Source organism: Rhipicephalus sanguineus, chromosome 4, assembly GCF_013339695.2.
Source record: "Rhipicephalus sanguineus isolate Rsan-2018 chromosome 4, BIME_Rsan_1.4, whole genome shotgun sequence".
Classification (NCBI taxonomy): domain Eukaryota; kingdom Metazoa; phylum Arthropoda; class Arachnida; order Ixodida; family Ixodidae; genus Rhipicephalus; species Rhipicephalus sanguineus.
Window position 1 is genome coordinate 81,714,992 of NC_051179.1, and position 13,532 is coordinate 81,728,523.

The 13,532-nt window shown below is 43.6% G+C and overlaps 3 protein-coding genes across 5 annotated transcripts in view; 2 read left to right on the forward strand and 1 right to left on the reverse strand.

The window, feature by feature from the left end:
* Positions 1-13,532, forward strand: part of LOC119390315 (beta-ureidopropionase) — a 28,141-nt gene that overhangs the window by 8,824 nt on the left and 5,785 nt on the right. Inside the window, exons 9-12 of one of the 3 annotated variants that reach the window (XM_037657906.2) lie at positions 303-343; positions 1,882-1,968; positions 2,057-2,197; positions 3,281-3,466. In XM_037657906.2, coding sequence (XP_037513834.1) covers positions 303-343; positions 1,882-1,968; positions 2,057-2,161 — 233 coding nt within the window. In that variant the 3' untranslated portion in view covers positions 2,162-2,197; positions 3,281-3,466. Of the gene's footprint in view, positions 1-302; positions 344-1,881; positions 1,969-2,056; positions 2,198-3,280; positions 3,467-13,532 lie in introns of those variants that run through there. The other 2 variants (XM_037657907.2, XM_049414743.1) reach the window with 2 other exon arrangements.
* Positions 3,586-5,879, reverse strand: LOC119390318 (zinc finger SWIM domain-containing protein 7-like). Its single transcript, XM_037657913.2, has 5 exons — positions 5,744-5,879; positions 5,627-5,648; positions 5,328-5,509; positions 4,624-4,649; positions 3,586-3,895 (listed from the first exon to the last, which is right to left on the reverse strand). Exons 1-5 carry the CDS (start codon positions 5,823-5,825, stop codon positions 3,791-3,793), a joined length of 417 nt encoding a protein of 138 aa, XP_037513841.1. The 5' UTR covers positions 5,826-5,879; the 3' UTR covers positions 3,586-3,790.
* LOC119391347 (probable ATP-dependent RNA helicase DHX37) overlaps positions 6,404-13,532 on the forward strand; it is a 49,022-nt gene continuing 41,893 nt past the window's right edge. The window contains exons 1-3 of the mRNA XM_049415254.1: positions 6,404-6,557; positions 7,024-7,209; positions 7,994-8,094. Of these exons, the coding sequence (XP_049271211.1) occupies positions 6,474-6,557; positions 7,024-7,209; positions 7,994-8,094 (371 nt within the window). The 5' untranslated portion in view covers positions 6,404-6,473. The remainder of the gene's footprint in view (positions 6,558-7,023; positions 7,210-7,993; positions 8,095-13,532) is intronic.

Here is a 13,532-nt window from a genome sequence, read left to right on the forward strand (position 1 = left end):
TGTGAAGTGTCATTGCAGTGAATCGCAAGCTATGAAATATAAAAGCCAAAGAAAGCATTTATATGCAAGTACAAGCATGCAATAAGCATGCTTATAGTTTCACAGTTGCATATTTGCTTGATTCAGGTGAACCATTTTCTAGTAGGAGTCTTGCTGTAACATAGTTTCTAACACATTTTCATCCTACATGTTGCTAAGGCTCAATTACATAAAAAGACGCTGGAAATGTGAGCTGCTTATGAACGATACGCGAAACGCTTCTCTCGTCACATGAAGCACTGTTTCTTCATGCAATGGTGCAGGTTCCAGTTACGTGACTGCTCCTGATGGAAGCCGCACACCTGTAAGTTCACTTGTTCTCACTGTATACAATTAGTTCTGCTAATACAAGCTTTCTAACATGCCAAAACCTTATTGCCCTTGGTCATCAGTAGCTAGCAGTGGTTGTGTGGCCGAGTTGGGGCCATATATTCAGAGACGATCACTTTTTGAAATCGCTTTTAGTGTGTGCTGGTTGGCAGGCTGACGAAAGGTGAGCAAGTATAGTCGCTTCAGTCAGTGGACACGCAAGATGGTATGTCTTGTAGAGTGACACGGTCGCCAAAAGTGATCATCTCGGAATATGGTCCTTGATCGCAAAGCGACCTGTTTTGGCTAGTAGCAAATGATCACCATGAACTGTCATGGATAAGTCGCTTCTTGTTATATTACTGCAGTCGCAAAGGTTATGCACCAATCAGATGAGCTGGAACAGAACCTCTGCTTGTCTTACAAGGTGATGGCAGCGTGAGCAGACGTGAATAATGCCAATTGTGAGGCATTTCAGTTTGGCTACGGGCAGGTCATCCTAGCTGGCAAGAAAATCAGCCGCAGGGAGTCACTTCATAGTCACCAGTCGTTATCGATTGCGTGACCTCTGTCAATTGGCGGTTGGAATGACCCTTAAGGCTCACAACAGGCTGCCGAGCACAAGACGGCGTGTTCGAACCTTGGTCGCAGCAGTCGCATTTTGATAGGAGCGAGGTGCAAGAACACTTGTGTACTGTGCTTTAGGTGCACCTAAAAAAAACCTGGCTCATACAAAATAATCAGAAGCCTTCGAATAAGGCATTCCTGATAGCCTACTGCGCAGTTATGAACTTAAAACCCTGTATCTAAGTGAAGAAATAAATGCTAATAGGCATCATTCTCAGTCGAGAAAAAGAGCTTCACGAACTGGAAGCGTGTACTTCTCTTAAAGGGGCCCTGCGACACTTTTCTGAGTTATAATCGAATAGTCTCACTTTTAGCACATGATGCTGCATGAATCACATGCTGCAAAAATTGTTGGAATTCGTCTAGTGCGAGCAGAGTTACAGGGATCTGTCGCACACTTGAAGCACTTTCTTTCTCCTTCCGTACCAGTGAGCGCGCTGAAAGCTATGCAGGGAGGGAGATGACAAGGGGGCAAGGAGATGTGTCCCTTCGTCAGCGCATGCCATAACCTCGAGCACTTTTTCTTTTCTTTTTTTTCTTTGAATGTGCAGCTTACTTTCAGAGTGATTGCAAGCATGCACGTGGGTATACGGCAGCCACAGTAACTATGCAGCTCACGATACTCAAATAAGTCAACGGCCGTGCACTTTGGGTATATGGCGCAGTAATTTGTGCATGTGGCATCATTTGAAGAGAGAAGAGGGAGCGACTTCTAGCTATCTTTGAGAATTAATTGTATATTCCAGGCCGTGTGCTGCGCTATAATGTCTGGCTCGCGTGTTCTCGGGAGTCTCAACTACCGATCGGCAGCGTTTTCTGACCATGCTCAAAAAGCATTGCAGGGCCCCTTTAAACATCTCTGTCGAGGACCAAATTGTGAGCTATATCATTTTTACCTCGGTCCAGGGCCTCTCGAGAATCAACGATGGCCTATTGATCACCGAGGTGGACTTAAACTTGTGCCGACAAGTCCGCGACACCTGGGGCTTCAGGGTGAGTAGCGTGCTGCTGCGATTCCGGACTTGCTGTGGCAGTCATTTGATGACACGTCGGTTCAAAATGTTCGTCACGTGTTTTGCAGATGACGCAGCGCACGGAAATATATGCTGATGCTCTCTATTGGGTTGCTCAGCCTGCGTTTGAGAAGCAAGTGATTGTGGACCCGACAGCAGGGGGCGACTACTGAGGCTTCCCCGCGTGTCTAAAGCTGCGAAGCACTCGGGTAAGGCAGTGTGATTTAATGAAACCTACGTGGCATACATGTCCGTGCTGTGTTCAACCAACAGGCACTGTAATCCTAGAGACATTCTGTTGTTAACAAGAACACACATTTATTAGTAGTACATTTGTGTTAGTGTACTGCACAGCAATACTCCAACGCATTTTTAAGACTGACCTGTTCGCGAGTCATTCATGCGGAATCGTGGGCAGGAATAACATAAATCATTTTACGATGTCATGCCATTTTGTACTTTATCAATGGTCTGAGCGGCGCTCCATTTACATTATCACCGGGATCAGTGGGTGATAAAAAAGGAATAGAGTTGGACTATAAAAAGCATCACAAAGTATGTTTGTTATTTTTGGATGGGAGGCGAGTAGTATGTTACTCAAGATTAGAGCATGCAACACAAATTGTTTGACCCATTTTGTATCATAAGGTTCTGCTGTCCGAAGATCACGATCGACTGCTTCTGTCTAGTGCAGGACCTCTACAAGGGTCTTCCGTTGTCTTAGTGTCAGCTGAACCCATCTCATTCCTTCAATATCCTTTGAATATCTTCGCTTCATTTACTATAGTCAACTGCATTTAACTTTCTTTTGCAGACATAATTGTTACTGTACACTTTTTGCCGGATGCGCAGCCTTAGCTGTCTCTCAAGTTCGTTGTACTCCCAATATATGTTTTTTCTGCAGTCCTGTAAGCTAGTACTGTTAGATTTGTTGTATGCTCATTATATGCTGCCTTTTGAACAAAATTGATAGGATACATTTTATGACCAAATGTCCTTCTCATGATCAAGGTCATCAATAACTACTTAGCCTGAATACTTCTTTTTTCCCAGGAGGACTTGCTACGAAGCATGAGTGACATGAGAGAAATTAATATTAGAGTAAGAATAGGAAGTCTACAGTATACAGAATATTTGCACAATCCTCAGTGTTGTGCTGAGTATTTTAATACATAAGTTTCACTGGGATATCACAGTACACGTTTTGCTGGGATATCGTTAACCTGACAGGTTCATCATGGTCAACAAGTTCACATTATCTTTCACTGGCGCATGTTCTGCTTGTTTTTCAGATCTGCTTCACTGAGCCATGCCCAAGATCTGCTACAACTGGGCGTCAACTGGAGGTGACGGCCTGCTGCACAAGTTCCTCTTCAATATCACGCCAAGCGCTCTCAGGATTTTCCCGCTTGCTGGATTTATATACTCAACTATGCAATCAAACATTTGTTGCTCGACTTGTGATCAAACATATTTTTTATATCGTCAACCGTCGACTGCATTGAACAAAAAGTTGGCTTTGGAGCGTTTTTTTTTACAGAATGAAATATATACACTTCTCATCGGTCAATGTTTGTGTCTTAAATCGTTAAACTCTTTGCACACTAAGTTCGTCATTCTGGGTGATGATAATGACACCTACGAGATTCTGCAGGTGTTGACAAATTCATCAAACAGTAAATGTCTAAGCTGCACATATGTCTGGAGTGTGCATACTTCTGTACTGGCAATGCATTTGAGCAGAGTCTGTTAATTAGACCTGCTCAGCTGATAAGAGCAGCAAAAGCACAGCCATATGTTAATCAACTGAGGCCTTGCAACATGAACATCATTGTGTCATCCGTGCAACCGATGTCTTCGCAAGCTCCAAGTGCTTCTGCCAGTCTTGACGCAAGGACGTGCTTACACTGAAAGAAAAGAATATTACATACCTATTACTTCAAAAGTTTGGGTACATCAGTACATCATAAAGGACATTACTTTCCAAGATCACATAAACACCCTCAAAATATACCAAGAAAGGAAGCCAACCCTAGGAATATTTGTAATGAGATGGGGGAAGCGTTCGCAAAAACTAAAATGAGTGTGAACTGTTCTTTTTTTTCTGTGTTCACTTTCTTTTTAGCTGTGCACTTTGATACACTATTCTCAGCATGGGATACTCGGGCAATTGCAGTAGTTTTTGTATCTACACACCAACAATTCTGCTTGCCCGGAAGTTCTACCAAAATGAGCCCCAGGTGCAGATAATACAGGAACCCTGATTTACAATCTAAACTAGGCACATTTGCCCAAAATCTTGTACATCTTGTGACAATCATCGAAAGGGAAATATCGCTACGATGTCATAGTGTCATGCAGCCAAACACTACATAAAATAGTTTGAAAGTTTTTTAGTTCATCTTTAGCACTCGCAAGAAGCTTCTGCATAGCTTCTAATTCTCAGTTGAATACAAAAGCAAAGTTAAAGCTTTTTTATTATTATTAATAGACAGTTTCTGAAATAAGCATAACTTCAGTCTAAATGGCACATGCACACAAATGTCAAGCAAGAATTAGGCCAGTAATGAAAGTGTTACCACGAAAAGCTCTGCCAGCACTGGGGAAAGTAAGTACACTCCAAATCATTCCTTACCATTGGTATCTCTTGTTTTCGTAGCACTGTAGAGGAATAAAAAAAGACAAAAAACAACAGGCCTGTTACTGGCATTAACTGATGTGATGTTTGAAATCAGCTAGTTGTAGTACATTCAAAGCTGCAGAAAGCAAAACTAAAGAAATGTAGAGTGATAGTATCTGTATGCCTATACACTCGTAATGCTTAGACTATAGCAGCACACCTTTCATTAAAGACTTTGTGGTTTAGAAGCATGCAAGCCCTATGTTTAACGTACGTAACCAGAAACAGTACCCGATCAACTTTGCCATTAGGAACCTTAAGTGTACACGTGTATATGGAACCAGCAATGTTCACATATATTAGGTTAATTGATTATAACACATTGTATATGACTGCAAAAGCCGTGCTGCAATTCAGCTTAAAAGTATGACAGCCAGTGCTATTTCTTTTACTGCCATTAGTATACACAATCATAACCACTGAATCTAATCTTCTGTAAGCAATTAACACAATTATATAGGTGAAACCTACCCAAGCTTACACACGATATTAAATATTAAACGAGCCAGCACCACATAATTTGCAGCTAGTGTGGTATTTTTCATTGGCGTGTTCAAAACTGAACGACTGAGAATAAGTTTACCAGTGTGTAGACGATATAGTCAGGAACAGAACACATACTACATCAGCTATAATTTCACCAACGCGTACAGCATTACCTTGGTGCAGATACGAATAGCAGGCGCAGAAATTGCTGCTCGGCAGGCAAGTGTAGAATGCCCTCGTTTCGCCAGAGACTCGATAGACCACACGGCCTCGCGGACAGGTCAGTCGCTTGACACGGCGCCTATCAACGAGTCTCATAGCCGGCTGAAGGGGGGCTCTGAAGAAGTGGTCCAGCCTACGTGGACATGCGTTGCGTCACAGTAAACCGCGCGTAAAAAAAGCTCACCTCGTGCATCGTGTCACGTAAGAACTCGCTTATGAGAAGGTAACGCACGAATGCGGTCGCACTCACTCATTCAGCGTTTTCGTGGAAACTAAAAAACGTAGAGAGAAACATCGAGGCTTGTTAATCAGTACATGCAGTTCAAGAAATTTCTAAACGGGGAAGCATTCTGAAAATTATGCGTACCCGTCTTCTTGTCACGGAACTCCTTGGCAAGGTTTTCGAACATGAGCGTCATTACATCGCTGTGAACTTGCGCGAAACTCATGTTTGTTCACCGTTACATGTGGGAAGCGAAGGAGAGCGCCAAAAAGATTTCTCGATGTTTTTCGGAAAGCGCGCGGAATTTCAGCACAGTTTAACAATATGTAGTGCTCCAACTACAGTTATAAAATATTCAAATTATGTTTTCTGCCGCAGCTTGGCAGCACCTGTTCATAATGAATTATAAAACTACAACAAAGCATGTTGCATGTCAATTTTACCTAATTTAGTTAACATAAAAAGCATGAAAACAGATATATGTTACTCTAAGTTTTAAATAAACTTCAAAATAATAAAACTCGGCCATTAAATGTGCAGCGCCAAGTAGCGGTAGTTAGTAAAACTTATTCCGCAGTTGAAGCATGCGTTGGAGCACTAACAATTGTTACACTATCGCGCTTTTCCTATTTATTTTAAAACAAATTACGAAGTTATGAAGCACCTTAAAAACATGACAGAGCCTGTAAATGGGTGAAGAGCAATTGCAGCAAATAAACAGTAATATGCGAGAGTTTTTTAATTTAAGCGATTTGTTAAAACTTTTCTGGCGGGTTCCGAGTGTCACGGTAGCAACAATGTGCCCTTCAACACATCAACTTGATCCACGTGCTTTGAGTTGAGCGTTGTGTAGCGCAGTGCGATCTCCAGCGAAATGGGGCGATCGCGCCGCAAATACGATGCCAAAGCGAGAGGCTCGCAACGTACAGCGTCCACAGACAACGACAAACCGCCGGAGGTCAGTTCCTCGCAACTGACTTACGTTACAACGTCCCTAAAGCAGTAATCGGGAGCTCGGATATCTGTGGTGCTCGTGATGTTCTGCTAGTGTAGTCACAAATACAGCGTCCGCAATGAGCTATATTTCCAGTAGACGGCTACCAGTGATATCCGAAAGTGTTGCATGTGGCAAAACAATGTTTTTATTTGAATTAATGTGGTATGATGAGCGTGTTGTTCGGTATGTTGTGACGCAGTGCAGTGTTCATGTTGTGTTGAGTGTGTGCTTTAAGTTCACCAGCTGTCACTGTTTTCCGCGAGAATCTCAGAACACGCGATGTCGTTTCTGTATTTTGCGCAGCGCTACGTGCAATGTGGCAAGTGTAACGCGCAGCGTCGCAGGAACGCGAAACTAAACTAAGTTTCGTTTTTGCAACAAAGCACTGTTGGTGGAACTGATACATGGCGTGTTGTCTTGCCTGCAGGTCGAAGTGCAACTAGATGTGAGAGAAGACAAGTACGACAGTAGCAATGCCTTGGTCCTGCCTTCCAAGAAAGCTGGCAAGAAGGAAGCCAACAAATCGCAAGATGTCAAGGCGGCTCCAAAGCTGTCCAAGAAGAAGAAGAAATTACTACAGAAGATTTTGGAAAAGAAGAACAAAAAGATCAACGTAAGTGTCTTAATCACCTGATCACACTTCAAAATGCCCTTTATGGCATCGTACACACATTATACTCGCACATTTCTGATAGCATTTCCATCGTACCAGGCAAAAGAAGCATACACACAAAATTTTAAACTTGTGTTGACATTTAGAACCTAATAAATGTAAATTGGCCACCCATGTCGATTGTCCCAAATATTGTGGCTTGTCCATCCAGGATTTTCCCATAAAATAATTATTGTACGTTAGTAGGCATTTCATGAAATTTATTTTTTAATTTTCCTCAGATCGGCAGTTACCTTCAAAGGGCTGAAGCTATTGCTGATCTAAAAAGATCAATGAGAAGGGAAGTTTTACTTCCAGCACCCAAGCTAAAGAATGAATTCATTGTATTCAATGCTCTGACTCGTCTGGTTTTCCACTAAAGAGGCTTTCTAGGACTGTGAAAGCATGTGCACTGTAATGCTACTGGTATTTGCACTGGTCTGTGATCTCTGAATCAGAGGAGCACTAAATTCGATCCACTACTCTATGCTTCTGTAGTGTGCTGAATAGCACTAGGTTTCTCAACTTCAAAAATTTTGTCACTACACTTACAAAATCACTGCACTGTAACTAGCACAGGAAGGGCATGACACAAGCACTGTGTCGTGCCCATCCTTGTGTGTCGCGCCCTTCCTTGTGTTTTCGTGTTCTTTTTTGCACTGAACATGTTGAGTACAGTATGTAACTTTGTACTCAGAAATGCTACTTGTGTCTTTTTTTTTAATTTTCTCATCACTTGTTGCAGAGGACTCACCTACTAGAAGAGCTTCAGAAATCACAGGCCAGCCAGAAGGAGCTTTCTATGCTGATTTCCACATCCGCCATGCAGACCAAAGGTCTGAAACGGTAAGAGCATTTCTAGAGCCCTGCTTTCTAATAAACTATGTCGAATTACTGGGTCACTATGTAAGTTAAAAAAAACAGTCATGATTTCAGTACTACAGAATTCTGCCATCAAATGTGAGTACAGTAACGATAGGAAGGGTGTAGTTTTTGTGCAGTTGCTTTTTAGTCATGTTTCCTACATGTAAATTTGGTGATTTGTCTTGAGCCATCGATGAGTATGAATGAATGAATGAAAACAACTTTTATTATGGCCAACTTTTATTATCGATGAGTAGTCACTGCTTTTATGCCTTTTGAATGAAACAAAACACACTTGGAGATTTCTCTTTCCTGTTTGTTATTTTATGCTGTTGCTGTATCATAAAACATAAATGCTGGGAAGCATTTTTCAGTACATTTGGTGCTTAATTTGCTATATGGGTGATAAGCTCCCCTTCCCTCAACCTGCTGCTTTTTAGATGAATATTCACACTGACATCACCTTTTTCTGGCTGCCTCATCTTCTTCTCTCGCTATATGTAGCCTCACTAACCCGTATCCCCAGAGGTCCATTATAAGTTATTAGTAGCGCATACAAGATTAGGAAATGCTTGTCCTGTCCTCTTTCCTAATCTTGTATGCGCTGTTGATATTTTCTACATGGATCCTCACCAGCTTGCCCAAGTTTAAACTCCCCGGAGATCTTTCTGCTTCAACTTCACCTTGTCTGTTAGGAAGTAATCGTCAGCACACATCATGTCGAATTCGCGTTCTCTACGAAATTGGCCATCCTTTCCTGCCTCCTACAAAAAGCTGGAGAGCAGAGTGGTATTTCTCTGACTTGCTCGTTTCTTGTTCTTGGTTTCAAACAGCCTTCACATCAGAAGTGCTATAGTGGACACTGTCAAATTCTGTCATCTTGTTAAATTTCATAATAGTGACATATTAAGCTAATCAGGGCGGCTGTATCTTCGCTCTGGGCCAATCAGAGTTTACCAGTGGCAAAATTTGACAATGTCCGGAATAGCACCCCAGCTAAGATTGGTTGTGAGGGCCCTGGGACACTGCCCGATCTCAAGGTGTGCTGGACTAAAAGTACCTATCCTTAGGTACCTTGTATATAAAGATGTTTGTTCTCTCTCAAACAGCCTCAGCGAGCTCACGACTGCGCCTCAGCCAGATGAGAAGAAGGGGCCAACACGAATAAGCAGCGTCAAGGGAAGCAGACAAATGGCACCCAAGAGAGCCCGCATCGACAGGGATGACGTCCTAGGTTTCGATTCGGAATCGTCGGAGTCTGAAGACGGTGGGACTGATGACGACGAGCTATCGGCCGGAGAGGAAGGGTCTGGTGATGGCCAGAGCTCTACAGAAGTGAAGGAAAGTGGAGAAGATGAGGGTAGTGACAATACAAAGAGCGACGGTGTGACAGAGGGTGCAGCTAATGAGGCAGTCAAAGATGCTGAGACGGCCACAGCGGCAGCGACACCAGCGGAAAGCCAACAGCAGCCTCAAGTGAAGCCTGTTGAGCGTTCCACGCCCTCCGTTTTTATGCCCGTTCACAGGAGTGAAGAGGTTCAAGTAAGTCATTTCCTTGCTCTATGAAAGGGTGCCGATTTCGTTTTTGGTATGTTCTATAATCACCTTGTTATGAAATGCTGGTGGGGAAAAAAATGCAGGAAACCAGTCCACTCAAGTGGCTAATGTGGATGCTTGGGCGTGTTGGTACGACATAGCGGAAAGAAAACAGCGGGGAAAAAAATAACGGAGCACCATTACAAGGAAGAACAAGCGCTGTTGTTTGTGTCTGCCTTGTTCTGGTGCTCGGTTGTTTTTTTGTGCCGTTTTCTTTCTGCCACTCAAGTGGAACGGAAGTTTGTAAGCTTAATAATTGTGTCAAAATTATTCTTGGGACAATATTCAAGGGCATTTATTTTCTCATATCACTGACTCAATCAACTTTATTGTGGAGTGCACCAAATACCGCAGGACTTTAGATGCTCCTTTCCTTTAAAAACATCGTCAGTAACCACTGGCTAATTAATTGCTGAATTTTATGCAATGACCTGCAGTATTGAGTAACATGCTTGGTGTAGCTATGGGAGTTGTTTAGTCTGTAAAAATGAAAGACTTATTCCACCTTTAAACTCGGCATTCAGTGAGCTAGTTAACCTAGCTGAAAAAAACTGGGCATGTGTTCTCTGACAGTTATATTTTTGGATAGATTTTGTGTGACTACCGCTGAACGCATCGGTGTCTCTGAGCGACAGCAATGATGGCTTAGTGCCAAGCCTGCAGTCTTAGCGCAGTGGTGGGAATGCTCTCTCTTGTGGAGGCTTGCACTACAGTTGCTAATCAAGGAGATCTTCTTGAGAAAGAAAATTGGGGCAGCTATGCAGTAGTAGTGCAAAGACTAAGGAAGCGGCGGAGCTGGTGGTGTTGCCCTCCTCTTTTTCCTCCTCCTCACCCTCACTTCCCTTTCCCATCCGTTGTGCTATACTACACTCAAGCCTCATTATAACAAAGTCACATCTGCCACGAAAATAACTTCGTTATATCCAAAAATTCGTTATAAACGTTTATTTGTAACACTGTAGCTATGACGACTATTCTTCACTTTACTTCGGTATAACCGATAATTCGTTATATCCGTGTTCGTTATAACGAGGTTTGTGTGTATACTGTACAAGGCAGCTCCACTAACGTGAAACCTAGGGAGGTGCGAAGCACCAGTGTTTTCTAAAGGGACACATTAATAGCAATGAGAGGACAGCGTCCTCTCATTGCTACAGACAGCGTCCAGTGCCCATCGGAGAAACAGAGCTTTTCCTGAGCCAATGCGCCATCTTATTTGCCACTCAGAGAAGCACACGTCGCGTTGTCTTTCGCGGGCGAGCGCGCATTCTGGCAAGGTTTTCCGAGCGAACACGCCGTCTTATTTGCCACTTGCTTTACCGTGACGGGCGACGACAACAAGAGACCTGGGACGGGCTATGACGGCAGGGAGACGCCGACAACCCGAGTGCATAAGGTACTTCGCACCTAAGAGGGAGGGAACCCCCTAGTGATTGTTCCAAAGCGCTTGGTGTCGTAACCTTCCCATAGATCACATCTGATTTAAGAAACAACAAAAGCGTGAGCAGTGTCAGTAAAAGCACATACATTTAAACCTCGATATGATGAACAGGATATAACGAATTATCGGTTATAATGAACTAAATGAAGAATAGTCTTGTAATATATACAGTGTTATAAATATATGGTTTATAGCGAATTTTCGGATATAACGAAACTTATTTTCGTGTCAGATGCGACTTTGTTATAATGAGGTTTGAGTGTATCACCTTCACTGCATGCTTGGTTGTCTAGGTTTTATCAGGTTTCAAACAGTTATGGAGAGAAATGCTTGCCCATGATTGGTAATTTAATAAGTAAAGAAGTTATCAACACAGCTTATGAAGAAATTATGACAGTGTGGGCATTATAAAGACAAACTATGGGGTTTTTTTTATATGCCAAAGCCTGATTTGAGGTAAGCCATACTTGCAAAGTCTGCAGTAAGGCAGAGAGGTGGGCGAGTTGGAAACGATGCCAGTGATGCTACTGCTGCGCCAATTGCGCCAGACTGCGCCAAAGGCCCTGGCTGCTACAACCTGCTACATTTCCTCAAAATTGGCGATTCTGCGCCAAGCCTGCGCCAAAAGGGTGTACTCTGACTTAAATGAAATGAAACTAACTACATGATCGAGGTTCCCCCATTGAGAGCGACATCGCGCGTACGCGGACGTTCTCTATGAGAGTGTGATGAAAATGGAGACAAAATACAGTATAACCTCGTTACAACGGATCTGTTTACAACAGACATTCGGATATTACATACCAATTTGCGGCGTTATGCCGACCTCCGTATTAGTTCCATTGATTGAGCTTCATTTACAACGGATTCTGGTACAACGGACATTCGGATATAATTGACTAAAATTTCAGGCCAGCAAGGTGGTCAGGACCCTTTAGAGCGGACTTTTCTACACGGTCATTAACTTCCGACTTCAAACATCGCTTAGCATACTTTCGGGACGGGAGGCAGCGCACCGCGGATATCGACGTACCGATTTAAGAACGAAGGCCGCCGATCCCGGGTCTGTCAATGATCAGCTATGCCTAGCTGTAGCGAAAAAAAAACGGCCCGCAGCGTGCTTGGTGTTGCGTTTGGGACGCTGACTCGCGAAATTGCGAGCTGCTGTCACCGCTTCTCCGCGCGGTCGCTGCGCGGCGAGCTTGGCCGGGGGGTCCGCTGCCGATGCGCAAAATGCCCATCCGCGGTTCTGAGGAGCCAGCGGGCAAGTTGCGATTCGTTGCTTGCTTGAGACGAAGGGACATTACGGCTTCTTCGCTTTCCATGTCCGCTTGCGCGATGTTCTTGCCCGCAAGAAAGTTCGGATTTGGCTCGTACATCGGCACCGTGAACGGAGTTAGGCCTAACACAACATCTAGTAGAAAGCTCGGTTGCGATGGGCGTGGCCGCGGTGCCCGATGTTTCAAAGTACGTCATGCTCGATTGCGAGTACAAGGAGTTGTCCGCGGTGGTCTTCGTCACTTCGAAGTGCTGATAAGAAGAACCTCGAACGCGGGTCAACGAGTCGAGTCAACGCTATTAGTCGCACGTCTGCGATGTTCGCGACGAGTGCGGCGCGCTATCGTAATCTGATTGAGCTTCCGCTTGCAGCTGCCCAACTAAAGCGTTTCAAATTATCGTCGACCCATAAACACAGAACGAGTGCAAACGCGTCACTAAGTAGCGCAATTTTCGACAGCCACGACCTCGCGACGCACAAGCAGCAGACGACGATCCCGAAGCGAGCAGCATTAACACGTTTTGGCTGCTTCTGCGGTAATACCGCAGAAGCAGCCAAAAAGGTTTTTCGTACACTGAATGGAGGAGCCAGCTGAAAACGGAGAACTGAACGCGAGAGAAGAATGCTCTTTTACGACGAGCCAAATGGTGGCGCCCAGTTGCGCCGTTGCCGAGCTATAATTTTGAAAAACGCTTTTTTTGTATTTCCGCAATTCACCAAGTCGGCAGACGCAAAACAAATTTTTTATAGCACTTCTACGTAGTTTTCATTGAAGATATTTTGGAATCAGAAATGGGCTACAGAAACTGAAAATGTGATTTTCCAAAAATCGCATTTTTTTTGGTCCCCCGTAAAATAAGACCATGTTTGTGGCTCGTAATTATCTCCGTATAACAGACCCTTCAGTGTTTACATGAAAGTCTGTTGAACAGTACTTGGATTTTACATACTCCCTTTACCAACAAACCAATATCCTCTTCACTATGAAGGTCTGTTGTAATGAGGTTATACTGTATCAATATGGTGTTTGTAGCGTATACGAAGGAACTGCGTTTTGTGTTTTTTTTGTGTAATCAAAGCATCAACTGTAGGCAGCATGGCGTC

What these genes read in the sequence shown, in the direction of transcription:
- LOC119390318 (XM_037657913.2), bottom strand. Translation starts at nt 5,825, where the DNA reads ATGAGTTTCGCGCAAGTTCACAGCGATGTAATGACGCTCATGTTCGAA. An exon ending in GTTCCGTGACAAGAAGACGG is followed by an intron (nt 5,649 to 5,743) that starts GTACGCATAATT and finishes TACGTTTTTTAG; the next exon opens with TTTCCACGAAAACGCTGAAT. An exon ending in TCCACGAAAACGCTGAATGA is followed by an intron (nt 5,510 to 5,626) that starts GTGAGTGCGACC and finishes ATGTCCACGTAG; the next exon opens with GCTGGACCACTTCTTCAGAG.